General features: G+C 56.4%; 2 protein-coding genes across 8 annotated transcripts in view; both read right to left on the bottom strand.

The window, feature by feature from the left end:
- AKNA (AT-hook transcription factor) overlaps positions 1-15,601 on the bottom strand; it is a 52,989-nt gene extending 37,388 nt beyond the window's left edge. For 2 of the 4 annotated variants that reach the window (XM_045563542.1, XM_045563543.1), the window contains exon 1: positions 301-1,343. In XM_045563542.1, the coding sequence (XP_045419498.1) occupies positions 301-559 (259 nt within the window). In that variant the 5' untranslated portion in view covers positions 560-1,343. Of the gene's footprint in view, positions 1-300; positions 1,344-6,335; positions 6,499-15,522 lie in introns of those variants that run through there. The other 2 variants (XM_045563541.1, XM_045563540.1) reach the window with 2 other exon arrangements.
- A 1,648-nt stretch (positions 15,602-17,249) lies between these two features.
- The window catches only part of WHRN (whirlin), an 85,285-nt gene continuing 80,785 nt past the window's right edge, over positions 17,250-21,749 (bottom strand). For 2 of the 4 annotated variants that reach the window (XM_045563536.1, XM_045563538.1), the window contains 4 exons: positions 21,136-21,673; positions 19,019-19,200; positions 18,348-18,470; positions 17,250-18,080 (listed from right to left, as the gene is read on the bottom strand). In XM_045563536.1, coding sequence (XP_045419492.1) covers positions 17,898-18,080; positions 18,348-18,470; positions 19,019-19,200; positions 21,136-21,673 — 1,026 coding nt within the window. In that variant the 3' untranslated portion in view covers positions 17,250-17,897. The remainder of the gene's footprint in view (positions 18,081-18,347; positions 18,471-19,018; positions 19,201-21,135; positions 21,674-21,749) is intronic. The other 2 variants (XM_045563537.1, XM_045563539.1) reach the window with 2 other exon arrangements.

Below are 21,749 nucleotides of genomic sequence, written 5' to 3'. Positions count from 1 at the left end.
AGAACACTGTTCCATATTCATATCACATTTGCATAGCCGTATATATGGAACAGAGTGCTTATCTGGGGATAGGGTGAGATGAGAAGTAATTCTTAATTTTATCTATTTTTGCTTATATTTTGATTTTCTGCAATGAACAGTATTACTTATACTTTAATTTAAATATTTAAAAATTTTAAATTATAGATTTTGTAGAATTTAATTAGAAAATGCAAAGCTCCCTGTAGTTCCCTCCCCCTGCCAGCAGGTGGGGTGTTTGGGGGACAGGACAACCCTAAGGGGGTGGTGGGTCAGTCTCACCTTCTCCGGAAGACTCCCCTGACTCGGGGTCCTGATGTCCCTCAGGCTGCAGGTCTGGGTCCCACTCCGGGGGCAGCAGTTGGGCCAGGCGGAAGTCCTCCAGGAGCTCGGGGCTGGTGGCATTGGGAAAAGTCCCCTCTTCCCCCCAGCCTTGCAGGCCACTTCTATCTGCATCCTTCTCCTCCACCCAGGCCCAGCGCCGCCGTCCCTTCCCCAGGCCCGGTTCAGCCCAGTGGATCTCAGTCCCCGAGCTGGCCATCAGGTGTGGCCTGGGCTTCACCTGGGCCACTTCATCTTTGGGAGACAGAGCTGCCGCTGGGGGCCCCAGAGTCACCTCCGGCTCCGTTCAGCACCAGCCATCCTGCCTGTGGCCTGTCAGGAACACAATGAAGGGGTAACATTAATCTTCAAGTCCCCTCCTTTATTCAGAACAAGAAGTCACCAGCAGGAACTCTGGAATCAGACAGCCCAGCAGCATCCCCCCACAGCTGTGTGACATTGGGCAAGTCACTTTGCCTTCCTTTGCTTCACCAGTAAAACTGGGATAATTATTCCTCTCTCCCTCCAGGGATTTAGAAACTACCTGAGACACAGGATGAGGAGCCCAGCAGGCAGCGCACGGACCACCAGGTGTTGGGTGAGTGCCAGCTACCGTTACTGTGCACCCGGCGTGGGCTCCGTGCACGGGCACAGGGCACAGGGCACAGGCCCTGCTCACGGCAGAGCCAGGAGCCCAGGAGGAAGCAGACAGACAACCAGCAACTACAAATCCAGGTGAGATGTGATGGGGAAGTCAGGACAGTGCCAGTTTAGAAGCCACTTCCTCTGGGAACCTTCCCTGACTTCCCTCCGTAAGAATTCAGACTGAGAAGAGGGGAATGGTGAGCAGAACATTCCAGTGCCCCAAATAATTGAAAACAGATGCTCAAACACGTACATGTCCACACAGGTTCAGAGAGGCTGCTCACATAGCCCAAAGTGGAAACAACCCAAATGTCCATCAATGAATGAATGGATAAACAATTTGTGCTGTCTACATATAATGTAATATTATTTAACCATAAAAAGAAATGAAGGAAAAAAAAGGAATGAAGTCCGTACATGTGCTATAATGTGGGTGAACCTCAAAAACATGCTAAATGAAAGATGCCAGACACAAAAGGCCATGTACATTAACAGCATGGTACCACGGATGCGAAATGTCCAGGCCAGGTAAATCCGCAGAGAGAAGCGGATTCGTACTCGCCCGGGGCTGGGGAGAGGACAGTGGGCAGTGACTGCCGAATGGGTACGGGGTTTCCTTTTGCAGTGATGAGAGTGTTTTGCAACAACATAGAGGTGGTCATTATGCAACATTGTAAATATACTAAATGCCACTGAATTGTTCACCTTAAAATGGTTATCTTTGTTACTATCTGAATTTTACCTCAATTAAAAAAAAAAAAAAACATTCCAGGCCAGGGGACCTGGGGGCTGGAGGGAGTGAATCTGCTAGGGACTTTCCTGGATATGGAAGTGGTCTCCCCAGTGGCTGTGGTACAGACACAGGGGTGGGTGATGTTGCCAGCAGGGGGTGGGGGAGGGCAGGGGTGGGCCCGACCCAGGAGGGCCTCTCAGGGCCCGTCCAGGAGTTGGACGTGCCTCCTGGGCGTGGAGAGCCCCATCATGGGTGGCTTAGAAGTTTCTCTCTGGCTGCTCTGGGAGAACGAGCCAGAACAGGGGAGCTGACTGCACAGGGACCTCAGGCGGCTGTGGCAGGGGCAGGGCAGGCAGGGGCAGGGCGGTGGAGAAGGGCTTCCCCTTCCTCCACCTTCCTTCTATTCTCTCCTTCTTTCCTGCTTTTCCTTCTCCCTCTCATCTCCTTTCACCGCCTCCTGCCATTCCCCCAAGCACTTGCTCTGTGCCAAGCACTGTGCCAGGCCCAGGAAACACAGAGCTGATGCAGAGCGGGCCGGGTCCCGCCTGGGAGCTCCCAGCCACAGGTTTCAAAGGACTGCAGCATGTCGGCGTGGTGAGGTCCCCCAGGTAAGCTCATGCAAAGGCCTTCTTCTACAGGTGGGGAAACTGAGGCCTAGAGAGAGGAGGGGCCTTGCCCAAAGCCACATATGGCTCAGGCTGGGGTGAAAGTCAGCCTCCTGGCCCACGGTCCGGGCTCTTCCCTCCACGCTGTGACCAAGCAGAGTATGACTCCAGGCCTCCCAGGACAGACGTGTCTGTGTTTATCCCGTCAGCCTCGTGAGCACTTGGATCCTGGTCAGGAGCCTTCATTTGCATGGTTGGGAAATGTCAGCAGGCAGCTATTTCTGGACAGAAAGTTCCCCAGGGAACAAACAGCGCAGCCCAAGGAAGGCTGACTTCTTAAGGGCTGGGGTAGGGACATTCTTCCCTTCTTGGCTACAACTGCCAGTCTTCCTCTCTGCCCCCCAAACACGGAGCTCCAGAACTCCCTCCAGGTTGCCCTGCGTGCTGCGCCCAGCCCCACCGCCCCACCACGTGTGCTGTGCCTGCTCTGTGTCGCCTGGCTGGAAGCTTTACCCACGTGTTCTCCCTCTGCCCTCCCACAAACACACAGGGTAGGTCATAGGAAAACTATTTTTCAGATGACAAAACTGAAGCTCAGCATGGAATAGTGACTTAGCCAAGATCACCCAGGTGCTTAGCGTCAGAGCAAGATTTGTCAGTTTTGGCCCAGCTGTCTCCAAATTTTTTTTAATCACACAACCCATCAGTAAAAGTATATTTTTTCCACACCAATATATATTATACATTCCCCGTAACTTTATATACATGTATTCTCACACTAATACATTATATGTATTAGAAATAGTATTTCCAAAAGTCAATTAAAAGGATGCAATAGAAAATAAATACAGTTGACCCTCCAACAACATGATTTTAGACTGCACAGGTCCATTCATACGTGGATTTTCTTCCTCCTCCACCACCCCTGAGACAGCAAGACCAACATCCCTTCTTCCTCCTCCTCCTCCTCCTCCTTGGCCTACTCAACACGAAGACAAAGAGGGTGAAGACCTTCATGAAGATCCACTTGCACTTAATGAATAGTAAATATATTTTCTCTTCCTTATGACTGTCTTAAAAACATTTTCTTTTCTCTAACTTACTCTATTGGAACAACACATTATATAACACATATAACACACAAAATATGTGCTAACCAACTGTTTATGTTATCAGTAAGGCTTCCAGGCAACAGAAGGCTGTTAGTAGTTTTGGGGGAGTCAAAAGTTATATGTAGATTTTTGACTACATGAGGGTTGGTGCCCCTAACCACCTCACCCCGCCCCCTGCCTTGTTCAAAAGGTCAACTGTATTTTAAGTAGAGGCTCGAACCCTTGCTTCCCATCCTCTGCAGGGCCTGGGCCACTCCTAGAAGTCGCTGCCAGTGATCCTAAGCTTGAGTGTGCTTCAGAATCCTCTAAGCATGCAGATTCCCGGGTCGACCTGCACAGAGCCTGCCCCAGTCACCCAGGGATGGGGCCCAGGAATCTGCATTTTAAACCAGGGCCTTGGGCAGGACCCACCCTTTGAAGCTCACTAGCTCCCGTTCCCATAGCAGGTGTGGGAGGTGCTATACTTTAGCCCTTGTTTTTCTCTTTCTGAAGGCTCTGCAGAGGAAGGGGCCAGGGGAGGTGTGTGGTTTTCTGACTTTTTAAAGGGCTTTTTTCTAGCCCTGCCACGGAGCAGCCTGCCCAATCACAGACGCCTCTGGGTGCACAAAGAGGAACATCCTGTCTTCTGGGATGACTCAGTCTTCGCAGAAATCTCACTTTGACCAGGGGAAGGAGCACGTCAGAGGCAGCTGCGGTTACTGGCTGGAGTTTTGCACTTGCCCCTAAGGCACCTGAACCTGTGAGCCTTTCCTGAGCAAGCCTCTGTCTTCCACGAAAATCCCCTGCAAGCCCTGGCCCTCGGTGCCATGGAGAGTGGGACTGCCTGGTCAGCTAGTCAGTCAACAAACACACCTTAGTGCCAACCTTAGGTTGGGACGATGCTGTGACAAAAAAGCAGACTGGGCATCAGGTGACCAGGTTCAGGCCTTGGTGCTGCTGTTATTTATGGTGTGTGGCTGGGCTTAAATTTTGCTCACTGTAAAATGGAGAAAACACCACCTGCTCTTGCTACTGCAAAGGGGTATCGCCCTGCTAGGGTGGGCTGGGAGGCAGGGGACAGGGCTAAAAAACTTTGAAGTTCCCAGTTGACTCAGCTCCTGAGGGCAACAGCCTCAGAACTGTTACCCTCCCTCCTGCTCCCTGAGGTCACATTTCAAAGTACCAAAGATATATACTGAGCCCCCAGTGGGTACAAATTAACATAACATAACATAAAAGAAAACCACCACCCATGACTTCCTACTATATGCCAGCCACGACGTAAGACACAAGGAATACCGAAAAGACTAAAAGTGTTCCCAAACTTCAAATGGCAGGGGGTGGCACAACACAGAAGAGATACTGAAGAAGGACGCTTTCAGATGGGCTTGAGAAAAGAAGAGGGTTTGGGGGAGAGGAAAGGCAGGGCATTCCAGGCAGAGGGAACAGCATGGGCAAAGGCACGGAGGCCTGAAAGTAGGACTGAGCTGCAGGAGAGCCAAGGGCAGGGTCCCCGCACCCAGGCAAAGGCAGGGGTGCTCAGGTCAGCCTTGATTAGGGCAGCAGGGCTGTCCTGCAAGGGCAGCGGGGTCTGGTGACGGCTCCAGCCATGTGAGCTGACCCCAGGAGAGCCGACCCCTTTAGGATTAAGTCCCCCCAAGGAGGGCTATTGGCTTGGGGTCCCCATCAGCCCTGAGAAACTGGCCCCACAAGGAAGTACCAACAACTGCCCCTCCTTCTGCACATCTCCCCCCTGCCCCCCCTGTGCCCCCTGCAGTCCCGGCTCTCTCCTGGGTCTAACAGACTCCCCCCCCAAACCCCAAAGTGTCTTTCTTCAGTTCCTGGGTGGGACAGACTCCTCCTCCCCACCACCCCCACAGAGCTCCTCTGCCCACCCCCCCAGCCATTCCAAAACTGAGGACCCTTCCCTTTAGGGCTCAGTCGCTCCCAGATGCCACACTCCCAGGTCCTCCTCTGCACAGCCAGACAGCCCCCCACCACCTCCCTGTACCCTCTGAAGCCCCTTCCCATCCAGCCAGGGCTGTCCAGGGCACTCCCCTGCTCCCACCCCAACGCTGACACCTCCCAGATGAGGAAACTGAGGCACAGAGCGATGCAGCCCAGGGACTCAAAGCTGGGGTGCTGCTACTCTGAAAGCAAGGCTGTCAGACTTGGGCAGGGCGGGATGAAGGGGAAGGAAGACCCCCCCATATCAATAGTTGAGCCTCCAAAAAGGCTGGGCTGTTGGGCTCAGCCCCCCCTCCCCCCAGCTGGCAGGGCACAGACCTGCCATTCTCAAGGGGTTTCCACCAGCTGTGTAGAAATCAGTCCCACAAGGAAGCGCCAGCCACTCCCCCTCTGCATGTCCCCTCCCTGCCCCCAGCTTGCCCAAGCAGCAGACGCCGAAGAGAAAGAGAAACGGTGCCCGTTGTTGCCGCTGTGGTCCCCATCCTCAAGAGCTGAGCTGGGTCTGCTGGCCCTCGGGAACATCTTTGGCGCCTGTCCTCGCCCTTCCAGCTGGCAGAAGGGGCCACTTCTTCTGTGGGCACCCCCGCTGCCGCCCGGCCTGCTCCCTGTGGCCGCATCGTCACTGAGGCCCCTCAGCAACCGGTGGCACTAACTCTCGGGTGCAGGTGAGGACACCCAGGCACAGAGAGGAACCACCGCTCGTCCAAGAGCACAAGAGATCAGAATCAGAGCCGGGACTGGAATCTGGCATCCTGAGGCTCAGTGAAATCCCCTAAACTCCACCCCTGCCCCGGGGGCCAGGCTGCCCCGCGCTGAGAGAAGTGGTGCAGCTGCAGCAGCGGCGACTTCCTGGCTGGGCTGGGCTGGTCCGGCTGCCAGGACTGGCCCCGAGAGTCTGGGACTGGCCCGTCCAGGAGCGTGGCCTCCCCGCCCTCCTCCGTCCCAGTCCCTTACCTCTCTGGCACTCCACCACCATCCTGCCGACCCGGGTTCAGGGGACCTGCCTGAGAGGTCTTTGTTCCAAACCTGGGGAGCCCCCTGCCTCCATTGCGCCCTGGCCCGCCTCCAGGCCCGCTCTGCCAGCCGAGCTGCCGCTCGCAGACAAGCATCGCTCCCCTCCCCTCCCCGCCCCTGCCGCGGCTGAGGCCGCCTCGCCTGGGCAGGAAGCGCCCAGCCTGATTTCCTACAAGTGTTTGTCAGAAGGAGGGGGTTTGTCTGCGTGCAGAGCCGGAGCCGCGGGAGCTTAACCCCTTGCAGGCCCTCTGCGGGTCTGCGCTGCCCAGGCAAGGACTCGCGGAGACGTCTGGTGTCCTGGGCTTGGGACCATCCCCACACAGGTCCTCGAGGTACGGAAAGGGAGACTGAAGCCCAGAGAAGGTCAGAGGCTTGGCCAAGGTCACAAAGCCTGCCGAGCCTGGGGGGAGGCCTCCAGCTGCCTCAGACCTCTGGGAACTCCTTCCGTTCTGGGCCCTTTTCACCCATGGCATGACCTTGGCCGAGGCTCCCTCCCTCACGAGGCCTCAGGGGCCACCTGCACAACAGGCGTGCAGACTGAGGCTGCTCCTGCCCTTCCAGCTCTGACCCTGTGTCCTGTCTGCCCACGTGCAACCTGCTTCTCGGGGAGGCTGCAAGTACTCCTGCCAGCTCACCCACTGTCCTCAGCCCGAGGGGCCTGCAGCCAGCGTGGGATTGTCCAGGCCGCATGGAGGTGGTGACCTGGCTGGTGGGGTGAATTCCCCTATTGTAAGTGCCCCCCCAGGGCTCACCAGCCATCAGGGGACAGATTTATCCCGATGGCCAAGCTGCCTTTTCCCAAGCCCTGCTCCTCCCATTCCTTCATTCACAGGTACTCACTGAGCTCCTGCGACGTGTCAGGTGGCAATGGGGTGGCAGTCCATATCCCAGGCTGCTTTTGGTAGCAGCAATGCCCAGGGCTGATCCCAGACCAACAGAACCAATCTCTGGGCATCAGGGATTTTAAGTTTCCCAGGTGAGGCCCTGGCAGAGAGTAACGGGTCAGGGAGGAGGATTATGGGATGGCCAGGGAGGTCTCTGCTGAGGAGGTGACATTCAAACAAGGGACTGGCAGGAAGAGGGGGCCAGAGCAAGCCACAGAAGGCTGGGGCAGAGTGTTCTGGAAGGGCGAGTGCAGAGGCCCAAGTTGGGCGCCAGCTGGGCTTTCCCTGAGAGCAGCCAGGCCTGAGTCCCCGCAGCAGAGCCACGTGGGGGCGGAGGAGGGCACCCAGGACCTGGTCCCCACACACATGGCTCCCAGCTCTGCCCCACCCGTGACCCAGAGGTTCTGAGTTGGGAAACAAAAAGGAAAAGGGAAATTTCAGGCCTATGCATTGTCCAAAAAGCCCTCCAGGTGGTTCTGATAAAGCGCAGTGTAGGAAAGAACAATGAATGTCGGAATCCATGCATCAACACGGACCTGGGTTCAACTCCCACCCCACAGCCTGCCTGCTCTGACCTTCGAGGCTTGCCCTCCCTAAGCCTCAGTGTCTCACCTGTCTGTGAAACAGGGATAAGAGGCGTAGCCACCCCCCAGGGCTGCCATCAAGACTCAATGAGGTAACGCCTGCCAGTGCAGCGCAGGGACCCGGAACGTGGCTGTCGTTTATTGTGCTATTTTATTCCCGTTACTTAGGTACAAGTCTCTGGTCTCCTCCAAAGGCTGGATCTTAATACCTCTGTGTGTCTGGCACACTGTTTGTGGCAGATGAATGTGTTTGCTGAATGAATGGCCTTTCCCAAGGTCAGCTTGCAAGTATTGTTCCAGGTGCCCTCACGTCCCAGTAATCACCCCACGCCCCTGCCCCCTTCCCTGCCTTTTACCCACAGCTGGGTCTCGGGGCTCCACCTGCAGCCCCCAGGGCAACGTGAAGCAGAGCCAAACCCTGCTGAGGACCCTTCCTGCCAGCTCTGGCGACCATGTGGGCCATTGTGCGAGGGGCGGACTCCCCTGACACCCTGTCACTCACTCACCCTCCCTCCCTGGTCATTAGCCCAGGCGGCAGCGCTGCCATCAACGCCAGGTGGCTGCCACTGCCGGGCACGCCCCGTGGCCCCTGGATAACCCCAAGTCCATCTTAGGGGCAGCCACTTAACCCCAAGGAGACCAGCCTCCAGCGCACTCTGTTCAACCTCCTTGCCACCCCCAAGCCCGACAACCCTCCTCCCTGTCTTTGCTCTTGCGGTGCCCCCTCTGGGAACACCATCCCCACCCACAGGCCAAATTCTACCTCACCAAAGCAATGTGCCCAAAACTGCCCTCATGTCACCACCCTCCAAACCCAGCCCGCCCTAGTTGGGTCCATCTTTCACCCAGACACACTGCCAGAACTATCATCCGGGACTCTTCCCTCTCCCTCACCCCCCATAACTGATCCATCATCGACTTCTGGTGACTTTATTTTCTAAACCTCACCAGAATCTGTCCGATCTCTGCATCTCCACGCGCAGCAGCCTTGCTTGGAAAGCTCTCGGGTCCCCTAATCCCTTCCCCACACTGCACCAATGGCATCTTCCAAACAGAAGTTTCCAAACACGGCCCCTCCAAGCTTAAAGCACTCGGATAGCTGCCCGTCACTCTGAGGAAGATGATGCAACTCCATAGCCTGTCCGCAACTCCAGCCTCTTCTCCTGACACCCCCCCCCCCCCGTGCCCTCACCCAGCAATGCTCCTCCCACACGGGCCACCTTGCTGTCCCTGGGACAGCTGTGCCCTGCTCCTGCTCCTCACCCAACCCCACCTCTTCTCCCTGTTACCTTCCAGGCAACCTGCAGGTCTCAGCACCAGCGTGCCCTCCTCGGGGGCTCACCATTCGGAATCCCACTTAGTGTGTGATTATCTGACTCACGTCTGTCTCTTAACTCAGTTGGGAGCCCTGTGAGGCACTCACCGCCATATCCCAGCACCCAGCACCCAGGCCCTGCACACCATAGAAATGCAGGGCACATAGACTGGATGACCCACTAAACCCAAACCTGACCCAGCCCTCCTAACGACCCAGTGAGGCTGGTGTGCCATCCCCATTTTACAGCTGGGTAAACAGAGCCCAAGCAACGTGCCCAAGGTCACAAAGCCGAGGAGCTCCAGTAGAGTCTCAATCGCACAAAGACCAGCTCCTGCTGAGCAAGCTTGGTGCTCATACCGCGGCAGCCGCAGAGATAATGAGTACCTGTGCACGACCAAATCCAGCGTGGCGCTTATTACCAGCTAATTGCAATGCACTAAGCCAATGTTCTAGCTTTATAACGAGGCCCCGGTTCTGCACAGAGCCTTTGGTTCCCCAAAGTGCTTTCTCATCCTTCATGGCCCTGGATGCTTAAGAATGGCATCGGGAAATGGGCAGGCCGGGAGTGTTACTGCATTGCAGAGGTGAGGAAACGGAGGCCCAGAGAAGGGAAGAGGTTAGATCCTGGTTACCCGATAAAGAAACAAGAACAAAACGAAACAAAAAATTGGCCCCCATTGCTAGGGCTTGAGCACTGTCACCAGAGACAGGCCTGTGTGTGGCCGCATCTGCACAAGGCTGCCAGCCCTCCCAGGAGCCCAGCGAGCCTTCAGCCACTCGCTCCCTCCAGCCTCTGGGTCATGATGCTCCAGCACCAGCACCGCAGTGAGGATTTCTCACCCGCTTTCTCACGGCCCACCCACTGAACCACCCCTTCCCTCTCTCCCTCGCTCCACTGTCATTTCTGAGCCCCACCTAAGTGCCAACATACTAACCAGACTGGAAAGTAGCTTTTCAATTTTTTTTCCTTTAAGTCTACAGGTGCAGCCCAGGACTGGGACGGGCCACACTTGCTGACATGACAAGCCCCAGACAGCCAACCCCTCATTACCACGTCCTGAGGCCCAGGGGTACCGTGGGGCCACCAGGCTTCTCAGCCACCCCGGTGGAAACCAGGGACTGGCAACTTCAGGAGCCCTGGGGGCCGAAGGCTGTGTTATCCTACCGTCTACCCCTCTGAGGTCTCCCTGCCTCTCCCTTCCCTGGAAAGACATGAAAACCCACCCTAAGGTCACCCTCTCCTTCCTGCCCAGGCTGCTGACGCTACCCCTGTAGCTGAAATCCACAGGGAGTCCGAGGCAGAGAGCAGGCAGGTCAGGATTTCGGGAGTGGGCCAGGGGAATGGATGGAAGCCTGGCTTGGGAAGCGGAGACCCAAGTTCCAGCCTGAGTGACCTGGGACAAGTGCCTTCCCGCTTCCGAGCTTTGGAACCTGGGGCCTTAATGAGATTATCTGTGAGGTTATCAGAGATTATCTTCTAACACTAGACCTCCTGGATCCTTTATTCCATTTGCCCACACAGGCAGAAATGCCACGCTGATGAGGGGCTGCAGGGTGCAGGGGTTAAAGGCACATGGGCCTTGTGGGCTTGCAGAGAACTTCAGGGAGAACCCTTAGAAGCTGTGTGGCCTTGGGCAAGTCACTTAACCTCTCTGAACCCAATTCTGCACCTGTAAAATGGGGGGAGTAACTGTACAAATAAATGGCTTTGTCTTATCAGTGGAACACTCACACAGCCTGCTCCCTGCAGGGCTGAGTTTAATTTTCCTGACCCTGGGGCTTCCCCAACATCAACCACAGCCCTAGCTTTGAGCGCTAGAGACTCCCAAGGGGAGGGCAACGCTGCCTGTGGCCCTCTTCCCTGCAGTCCCCAAGCAAGTTCCAGGGCCCACTGACCCTGGTAGAAACTGTGTCCCCGCCCTGAGCAGTTAAAGAGGGGAGGAAACAGGCCTTCCTCGGCCAACTGAGATATGAGGAGGGTGTGGCCCCATTTAGGAAAACATACACCTCAAATTCGTGTTCTTTCCAACGAGTCAAACAAAAAAAATGTGCATATGCTAGGAACGATGTATTGCTAATGACAAAGCTTTATTGAGCATCTATTAGGTGTCAAATATAAAAGACTCTTCATGGATTAGGATCTCATTAGTTAATACTTATCCCAATCTAAGGAGGGAGAAATTATTATGCCCATTTTACAGGTGAGGAAGCTGGGTTTGCACCAAGCTGTCTGAATCCAGAGCGTACAATTTTAATCACTTTGCAACTGAAACCCACAGTAGGTGAAAAGGTTGTTAACCCCCTCAGTGTTCAGTAATAGGGAACATTGAAATAAATTATATTTCCACTCAAAGCAGCATTACACAGCTATTAACAGTCATGCTATAGACGAATATGAAATGATGAAAAAAAATTGTGATGTGTTATGTGAATAAGCCAGTTATAAAATAATATTTTTCTAGTTTGAGTCCATTAAGGAATAAAACAGTAAAATATGGAGAAAGAAAAAGAGAGCGAAGGACATGCTCCAAAATGTTTACAATAATTATCACTGGGTAGTAAGACTGTAGACAAGTTTACCATTTTTCCTGTTGAAAATAACAGCAGCTTTAAAAATAAGAATAAAATGAATATTTGCTACTCTTGAAACCAACAAATGCCACCTCACATCTGTGCAGTGCTTCCTGCTGACGAGGGACCCTGGGCACCTCCCGCCTCAGTTTCCTACCTGTGACAGTTGAGCATCGAGGTTGAGCTCTTTGAGACCCTTTGCAGCTCTGACATTCTGTAATCCCCACACCTTCTCCTTCTCTCTCTCTCTTGTTTTTTTTAAACTTTGATATCATGTGCTGTTTTCTGCACATACAGCCGTGAGGGAACATGTGGGGACACGTGAAAATGACAAAAAGGAAAGGAAGCAATCAGCCCCCAGCCTCAGCCACTCTTAGCACTATGGGGCATGGCATCTGCTGCCTGATGGGCTCCTCAGAAATAATTAGGCATTTAACAGGTGAAGAAAGGCTCAGAGAGGTTACAAGACTTGCCCAACGTCACACAGCACATTAGGGCAGAGTCGGGTCTGCATCCACAAATATGGCATTATCCTCTAGATGAACCCCTGACTTGGAGGGGCTGAGTGCAGCCTCCTGGACCCTCCCCTCCACAGTCCTTGGTCCTTGGCTGTGGTCCCAGGGCCCCGAGGAGACTGACAGCCGGGCATCCCACTCTGGCCTTGATCCCCGCCCGGCCCCTCCCCCAGCATAGGCTCAGCAGGGAGAACTCTGGCAAGGACCTAGGGACCGGTGTGGGATCAGCCCTGGAAGCTGGGGGTCTCGCTTGGCAATCGAGCCGGAGTTCAGCTGGCACTTGGCAAGGAAGCCCAGAGCCAAGATGGGACTGTAAGCTGGGAGGCAAGAGGGACAAAGGAGTGAAAAATGCGAGGCTTTGGGGGCAGGAAGGCCTGGGTCCAACTCCGACAGATCCTCATCTACAGACAGGATAACCCTTCCCTCCTGGGTGTGTACAATAAGGGACAACGTGTTCGCACACAGGACATGCTCGGTAAACAGGGGGCTGCTGTCAGCCTCCCCCCAGCTCCCCGGCCAACGGCAGCACCTCCTCTCAGCCACCCACCGCCACACACCCTCCAACCCCTCAGCACAATGGAGAAATCTCGGGGCACCATTGTGGTTGGGCGTCTCCCCTGCCGACCATCCACGGCTCCCGTCACCTTCAGGGTAAAGGCCAGACATTCTGGCCTGGAATTCAGGCTCACACTGACCTTTCCTAAATCAGAGGGCTGCGGTACAGCGCAACCCACACCATCGACTAGCAGCCTCGTCTCATAAAGGTTTGCTTCCCAAACCCCACGCTCGGGAGCTGTGCAGGGGAGCAGCCCCGCTGGCTTGGCTCCCTTGGATTCCCTGTGCCACCAGGATGCCCCCAACTCCCGGCTGCCAGGCAGAAGCAAGGATGTCATTCCATCCCCCGACAGCCTTCACATGCAGCTCTCTTAAAGAAAAGAAAAAGAAGACAAGAAAAAGCCCTGAACTGTGGTGGTTACGGATTTCCGTGGTGTACACACCCTTACTACGGCCAATTTCAAGCTCCCAGAATGCCATCCCTGGATGCAGCACTGGGAAGAGACAGGCACGAGCAGCTCTCATGAGCTGACACCAGCACACCCCTGCACATAGCAAAGTAAGGGCCAGCTATCTCCAGGGAAGAGCTGTGTGGCTTTAGTCAAGTGACTTAACCTCTCTGAACCACAGGCTTCTCATCCACATAATGGGGACAACAATAACGCCCACCTCAACAACATTGTGTACCTAAGTGATGTAATCTAGATGATCGACAACAATGTATTGAGTACCCCTATGGGCAGGTCTCTGTACTGGACACTGGGGAGTGACAGTGGTGACAAAATGGATAGGAGCTCCTGCCCTCCCAGACCTCACTCCTTGCAGTAAAAACCGTGGCACTGTAGCTTGAATACAGCATTCAATAAGCATTAGCTATTATCAATGGTATTATTGTTGTCATTCCTTCCTTTTTTGCGGCCTCAGTTTCCCCATTTCCAAACTTACAATGTGGACTGAGCAAAAGCTTTCCATGATGCCACCTCACTTGAGACTTAAAATGGAGCTAAAGTGGGCATTACTATCCTCATTTTACAGAGAGGGAAACTGAGGCTCTCAGAACTGAAGCTGGGCTGGGGATTTGAACCCAGGTCTTCTCACTCCTGCTCTCCAAATCGTTCCCACCTTCCAGGACCGAGGAAACATAAAAAAGGACCTGGCATTCGACGGGTGATGTGGATGTTTAAAAATACTCCTCCTTTCTCCCCCTCATGGGGGTACACTGCAGTGTTGTGCATCAGTTTCCAAAATCCCCTCCCAGCACAACGGCCCTGCAGTGCTGGGCCTGTTCCCAGTCTCTCTGGAAACCCCAACCCCGGCGCCTCTGGCAGAGTCTGCAGGACGGTGGGAGCTGATGAAATCCCCTTGCAAGAAACAGCCCCAATCACATGTTTCAAATGCAAACCGGCTGGACTTTGGGAGGCAGAGGCCTCATGTGGGCACCTTCTTCCTCCTGCAGAAGAACTGAGACCGTTCCTGGGAATAAACCCAAATAGAGAGTCCCCAAAACACCATAGGTTCCATCTCCCTCTTGGTAAGTAAACCAGACTTAGGCCCCTTCAAACAGATGGGCAGCCATTCTGTTTTCTTAACAAAACAAAACAGCCAAAAAACCCAAAACCCACCAACTCCAGAGAAGATGCCTGGAAAGGGCTTTTGGGAAGTCCCTGTATGTATCTAACTTCAGTCCGTCATGCTTCAGTTTTGGCCCATTTCTTCTTCTGTTCTAAAGGACAGGAACAACGCCTCTTTTCACTGCAGCCTGTCTCAGCTTCTCTCCTCAGCTCCAAAACAACCTGGGTTTGTTATCAGCAACTTTCCTTTCCAACTTTCTCACTCAGAAGCAGGTTTTAGAACATGGGTAATGATCGCTCCAACCTGTCATTTCTTTCAACAAAAGCCCAGGAAAGGAGCACACGAAGAGTGTCGCCCAAGGTCACACAGCACGCAGGCTCTGGGTCCGCCTGTGCCAGCCCCATCACACAGGGGAGAGCCCAGCTCTGTGCCTCCCTGCTGTGCGGCACTGGTCAAGGCGCGCGCCCTCTCTGGGCCTCTGTCGCCTCAAGTGCACCAAGAGGCGACTGGCCTTACTACCGCAGCCGCTACAGCTGCCGGCCCCGTCGAGGCCGCCCACCCCACACTGGCCCTCGCTCCACCTCCCTCCCCTGCCAAAAAGAGGAAAAGAAACTTGCGTTAGGCGTCCGGGCAGGGCGCGCGGCTCCGGGCCGCCGGGCTGCGCGGGTTGTTGCCGGGAGAGCGGACCTCACGCAAATCCCGGCACCGAAAAGCCCCACCTCTCCGGTAACCACGGCAACCCCGGCCACGCCTCCGGCCCAAACACAGCCCCGCCAAGGACCACTCCCGGCTCCCTCGGGGCCCTCCCCTCCCCGACACCCGCCCCAGCCGGAGGGAGAGAGAAGCCAACGCCCCCATTGTGCGGAGGTGGAGACTGAGGCCGGAGGGTGCGGAGCCCGGAACCCCGCAGCCGGCGGGGTGTGGACTCGGGTCCCGATCGCCCGTCCGGGGCTCCCTCCCAACCCCGCGCGGCGACCGTCCCCTTCCCGAGCCCGAGGGGTCTCCACGTGGGAGAGACGGAGAGCAGCGCCGTCCCCGCGGAGCGGAGCCCGCCCGCGCCGGCCACTCTCCCTCCCCATTCTCCCGGCGGAGAAACTGAGACCCCCGGAGCCACTCCCCGCGCCTCACCTGACGGCGGCCGCCGCGCGCCCGCGGTTTCCTGGATTGAGCGGCAGACAAAGGCCTCCAATCCGGGCGCGGGGCGGCGCGGCGGCCGCTCGGCTTCCCCCCCGGGGCCCGCCCGCGGCGGCGGGGGGCGGTCCCTGGGGGGCGGGGCCTCGGGCGCTCCACCAATCGCGGAGAGGCGGCCGCCCGCGGCCCGCCCCCAGGGACTCGGGCTCCGGAGAGCCGGCTCGGGGCCGCGGGACGGAAAATCCCAGATCCGGGAGGCTGCGCGTCGCTGCTGGAATCAGCCCGACCGCAGACGGGGAGATTGAGGCACGGAGGGTAGAACATTTGTGCGAGGGCTCACGGAGCCACAGGGAGGAAGAAATCAAGCTTTTATGGCCGAAACGGACTGTTTAATAACAGTAATAGTAATGAACTTGTCTTGAGCACTGATCAGGTGTCGCCGCTGTAAGTTCTCACGATGCTGTCCTCTCCTACGAGGTAGGTGGGTATTACCATTACACACCCCCCAAGTATGTTCCAGTCCAAACCCCTATTAAACAAGCATGGAAGCCCGGGCCCAACACCGACAAGAACTTGCACTGGGTCCCACTGAGTACAGGACAGGTATAACCATCGTCCACCAACAGCACACCTTGAAGGATGGTGGTGTACGGTGTCACCCTGACCTAGGCTCTTGCCCCGGTTCTGCCACTTGCTGCTGGACCTCAGGCAAACGGGATTCACACCCCCACTTCATGGGGTTGCTGAGGGGAGTAATTAAACAAACAGCACCAGGCCCATAAAGCCCATCAAAGGCACGAATTTAAAGTGCACCTCGCTGATCCTAGTACACAAGGGGGTCAGTAGGCCCCAGGGCAAGAAGTGACTTGTCCAAGGTCCCTCATCCAGCTGCATCTCCTTCCTCCCGGTAGAAAGCTCTTCCTGGGGACTCCCTAGACAGAGGTCTAGTAGTAATCATAGCAGCAGCTTCTACTCACTAATGGCCTAGGGCAGGGACAAACATTTTAGCTAATCCTTATGGCTCTGGCCCTGAAGTATCAGGGTGGGAAGGGCCCAAGGCGCAATTTCACACTGCCATAGAAGTGAACTGTGTCCCTGGGGTTGGCAGTCTTGTCGGAGAGCCTCCTGAACAGAAGGGGAAGTGATTGGGAATTCAGTGCCTCTCCAAGCCCAGCGCCCCAGCCTTGAGTGGAGACAATTCTAGGCCTAGCTACACCCCAGGCCCTCCCGTGGGACCAGGCTGAAGCTGCCCTCTGTGGACTCTGCCTGAAATCCCACCCTCCCTTGGCTTCCTCCCCTTCCCTGTCCTGCTGCCCCACTCCCTCACCAGTCTCCCCTGGGAGCACTTCCTTAATGAATCACTTGCAAACAGACCCTTATCTGGGCGTCAGCTTCTGCAAACTAACCTTAGGCCACATCTGGGTTTTAAAACATTCACGCACATTGTACTTTCTTCCTGGTAACATACCTGTGTGTTTTAATCTGAAAATACTAACTGTAAATACTTAAGTTTTGCCCTCAAACCTCCAAGGAAGGTGCACCAAGATGTCAGTGTGGCTCAAGCACCCCTGTACACCCCACTGTGTATCCAAAATTGAGCTGTGGGGTGGGGGTGGGGCGCAGTGGTGCTGTGAGTGCTCTGGGTGCCCCCATCTGTCCTGCCCACCCGTCTGTCCCCACCAAAACCCCAGCCACACAGGCAGACCACACAGCACGCTGGCCCCTAACCTTGTTCAGATTTCTTTATTGAAAAATTAAAGTCATAAGCTCTGTATATAAATACAATGACATTGCTGGTCACCTGCAAGGCCTCTGGGATAGGCTGGGGGTACGGTGGGAAGCTGGACCCTTGGGGTCCCCAGGGGTTTGGGGAGGGAAATAAATAATAAATACCATGGGGGGTGAGGAGGCAGACGGAGTGGGGTGATAACGGGGAGGTGTTCGATGCTCATTTGTGGCACTAAAGGTCCCGCAAGATGCCCCCTGGTAGGGGGCCGTGTCCACGAATTGTCATGCGACCTCACTCTGGACACAGGCTGGGTCCTGGCTGGCTGGGGGGCAGCAGCGCCCCACCATCCAACCCAGAGAGACAGGCGCTCGCCCTTCCTTTTCCTTCCGTCCCTTCCTGCAGCCCAGCTGTATCAGGCGCCTGCTGTGGACCCAGCACAGCACCAGATCCTGACCTGACCTGTTTGCCTCGCCGGCTCTTTTCCTCTCCCGGTTCTGGTCCACGGGGCCGGGATGGAGGGGGGATGTCTTCCTGCTACCCTGGCCATGTGGCCCTGACCCCTCAAGGAGCTTCAGCAAGCCAGGAGGGGGGAGGGCCCCGGGCGCAGGGGCCGGACAGTGGTGGAGGCCCTCGGCCCCGGCCCCTAGAGCATCACATTGAACTCAGTGACCAGGAAGTCGATGTAGTCACGGTCCTTGGTCTTGAAGGCCTCAGCGATGATGCGGGCAGCCTCCCGATGCTCCTTGCCCCGCAGCGTCAGCCCGTTCACTTCCAGGATCACGTGGCCCACCTTGAGCTGCCCACAGTTGTGGGCTGAGCCGCCTCGCTGCAGGGGGAGACACGGTGCAAGGCTTACCGGGATGCCTGAAGGTTACGTGGGCCTGGCTTTGACCACCCACTGGGTCAGGCCCACTGCCACCCAGGCAGCCACAGTCTGGGTGTCCACTGCCTTGATTAGGAAAAGTGAGGCTCAGCAGAGCAAAGGTGACATAAGCTTGGGTCTGCCCTCGGATGCTCTGTCGTCTCTAGGAGTGGCAAAGCCCTGGAGATGCTGAGAAAGGGTCCTTGGGGGGTAGGGCCCTGGGGAACGTACCTGAATGGTGACAATCCTAGGCAGGGGCTGGCGGGTATTGGCGCCACCCTCAATGGCGATGCCTAGGGTGGCTGCACTTTTCTTCACACGGATCAGAGTGGACGTGGGCTCCAGGAGTCCAGGCTGTGGGTGTGAGGAAGGACACCACTGGGGCCTTCGCGCTGGACAGGCCTGGCTGGGGGCTGGGCTGGGCCCTGACACACCCTGGGCAGCAGGGCTCAGACTGCAGCCGCTGCTGGGGGCTCGAGTGTGCCAGGCACTAAGCCAAGCACTTGGCGTCCCAGTTCTTTAATCCCTACCAAAATGCCCTGAGGCTCGGGAGGTTACAGGGCTTGCCCAGGGCTGCCTGGAGGTGGCGTCAGGACTTGAATCCAGGCCTGTCTCCAAGGACCGTCTCAGGCACCAATCCCTGTCAGAAGTGAAGGGGACTTCAAGATTCTCAAGGCCAGCCTTCGGCCTCAGCCACCCAATGTCAGTGTGGGGGCAGGACTTAAACGGGACCTCCAGATTCCTAATACAGTGTTCCTGCTGCACACCCAAATCCCCGAGTGACGGGAGGCTCACTACCTTGCCTGGTGCTCACTTTCCAAGCTGAACCCTTGTTCCTGGGACCGCCCATTCTCCACCTGGGGCCTGCCTCAGCTCTCTGCACTGCCCACCCTCTTGCTCACCGGCTTGTTGGCCCCCTCAGTGGGCCTCTCGTTCCGAGGCAGCTCCCTGCTACTCCTGCTCTTGGTGGACGCTGTCTGCCTGCCTCGGCCTGGGGCACTGGCTTCTGCCTCGCCGGCGTCCACACCGCTGTCCTCGCTTAGAGTCTGCCCGCTGTCCGAGAGCTGGGACAGGGTGGAGGCTGCTGGGAAGGGGAACAGGAAGAGAGAGAGGCAGTTTATACAGCTGGGGTCAGGGAGGGCTTCCTGGAGGCGGTGATAAAACTGGAGGCTGGAAGACTGGGAGAGTTCCCCAGGCAAAGATGGGGGCAGAAATGAAGGAATCTTGGGGCTGAAGGGCAGGGAGACTCCCTGTCACCCTGTCCACCTACTGAAGACCTGCCCTTCCAACCAGACCTGGCCCAAAGGCTGTGACTTCCAGGACACCTGCCCTGACTTCCCAGTACTCAGCCGCTAGCATAATGATTTAAACAGAGGTCAGGAGACAAACCCAGCCCAGAGATACAGGGGTTTTGTTTTGTTTTTAAAAAAACTCACACAATGCTATCTATTTCTAATGATGGACCAACATATTGAGATGAGAAGATTTCATATGAAAACTAAATTTATAGCTTCTCAAGAGAAAAACAGAAATTCTGCCACACCTGGCCTATACCCCTGCACGACCCCAACTGGCTTGAGCTGACATTGGGAATGTGCTCCCCAGCTCACCAGTCAACCCACGCTGCTTCGCTGTGTGCATAACAACCCGGCCCCTGAATCAGAGATCCTACGTTAAGAACACACACTCTGGAGTCCAGCACATCCGGTCTGAATCTGCGCTGACCAGCTGTGCAAGCCGGGCAAGTAACACAGCCTCTCTGAGCCTCCGACATTCTTGTTCTAACACGGGGACCACGGTGCCTACCCTATGGGGCTATATAGACTCAGAGACACAATGTACGGGGTGAAGCAGTGAAGAGAACAGGCTCACGTTACACTGCCTGGCTCAACAGCTACTTTCTGTGCCTTAGTTTCTTCATCTGTAAAATGGGGTAATAATAGTACAGCTTCGTAGGGCTGTTGGGAGGATTAAATGAGTTAATAATACAGGCAAGGCCCCTAGAACAGTGTCTGTCATGTAGAAAGTGATTATTAGCAAGGCTGTTAGCTCTTAGTGTCACGTGTGTGTCTGGTGGCAGCAGTGAGCCATCTGTGGTAGCCCTGGCTTCCCCCACCCCATGCTGCCTGCCCTCCCCTTGCTAAGCTGCTGGCCACCGTGGCCCTGCATTCTGCATCCTTGTCCGTGCTCTGCTCCGCACAGGGCAGGCTCTCAGGTAACGTCCCCTGACCTGGCCTGCCCTCTTCCCGGGCCACAGCCGGCCCCACATGTCACTGTAGCCACAAGATGGCAGCAGAGCCCAGCTAAACATACCCAAACTCACTAACAGGAGGGCAGTGATCCAGAGCTTTCTGGGAGGGGAAAGCAGGCTCTATCCTTCCCGCTACCCCATTAGCCCATGTCCCCTGGAAAACGAGGGGCTGCAGCCTCCGCTGGCCTCCCAGGTGTCTGGAAGATTCTTCCTGCACTCTGAACCTGCAGCCCCGTGTCAGGAGACCTGCCAGGGGTCCAGAGACTGCAACTTCAATACCCGGCTTTCCCCCAACACCTACTCTGTGCCAGGTCCTGGAGGACAAGGGCAACAACAGAAGCCACCACTGCCGGCAGTGAGCCCTGTCTTCCTAGAGAGACTATGACATGCATGGGGGTGGCCAGGGCCGGGGGAGCTGGAGGAGGCCCGGCAGGGCTGTCACCGTTATCTTCTTTTCATGATGGGGAAAGCAAGGCGTGGACAGCAGGCAGCTTGTCCACAGTCCCACGGCTAGTCAACAGCAGAGCTGGGATTCTAACTGGAGTCTGCAATTCCAAAGCCACCTTAACACTGGACTGAGAGTCCTGTCCCACTGGCCACCCTAACCCTGAGCCAGGGAACGTCTGGGCCACCAGGCCCCTCAGCAAGCACCAGTTCCACCCTTCACTGTGTGGACAGGCAGACTGGCCCAGAGAAGACAGGGAGCCCCGAGGATCACAGAGCCGGGCACCCCGAGCCCAGCCCCCAGCCCAGCGTCGCGGCACTCACTGCGTGTCTGGGGCAGGGCCCTCACTTCGTTCACGTCCGGCTCGCTGTCGGGGCGGTGTACCTCCACCATGACGAAGTGCTGGTTTGTGCCTGTCTGGTCTGGGTGTCCGGAGGGCGAGGGGGGTGGAAGGCAGCCCCCAGCCACGGTGGCCTCTGCAGAGGGGGTTTTCAGGTGCGGGGGTGACTGCACCCGGGGGAAGGGGCCAATGGGGTGCTGGTTGACCAGGGCCAGATGGGTGTCCAGCGGCCTCCTGGTGCCGGCGTTGGCAGGGGAGACGGAGGCATAGATGGGGGACGGGGGCGAGTCCTGTGCAGAGCAGGTCCCCGGGGCGGGTGCGGTGCCCGGCGGCGGGCTGCGGGTCTGCGGAGCCGAGAAGACGATGCCTGAGTGGGAGGACGCGGAGGAAGGCGCCTGGAGGTCCTCTCTCCCTGGCTTCCTCGGCTGGCCGAGTGGGTGGTCGTGGCCTTGGGCCAGAGGTGGTGCGGGAGGTGGTGGCTTGAAGCTCGACAGCCCCTCAGAGGTGGATTTGACATCATCCTGCCAAAAGACCCAAAAGGAGTAGAAGGAGTCAGAGCCCATGGCCCCGGAAGAGCAGAGGCTGGAGCGGCCGAGC

Source organism: Lemur catta, chromosome 10, assembly GCF_020740605.2.
Source record: "Lemur catta isolate mLemCat1 chromosome 10, mLemCat1.pri, whole genome shotgun sequence".
In the NCBI taxonomy this organism is placed as follows: domain Eukaryota; kingdom Metazoa; phylum Chordata; class Mammalia; order Primates; family Lemuridae; genus Lemur; species Lemur catta.
This window is presented reverse-complemented; position numbering and strand designations above follow the sequence as displayed.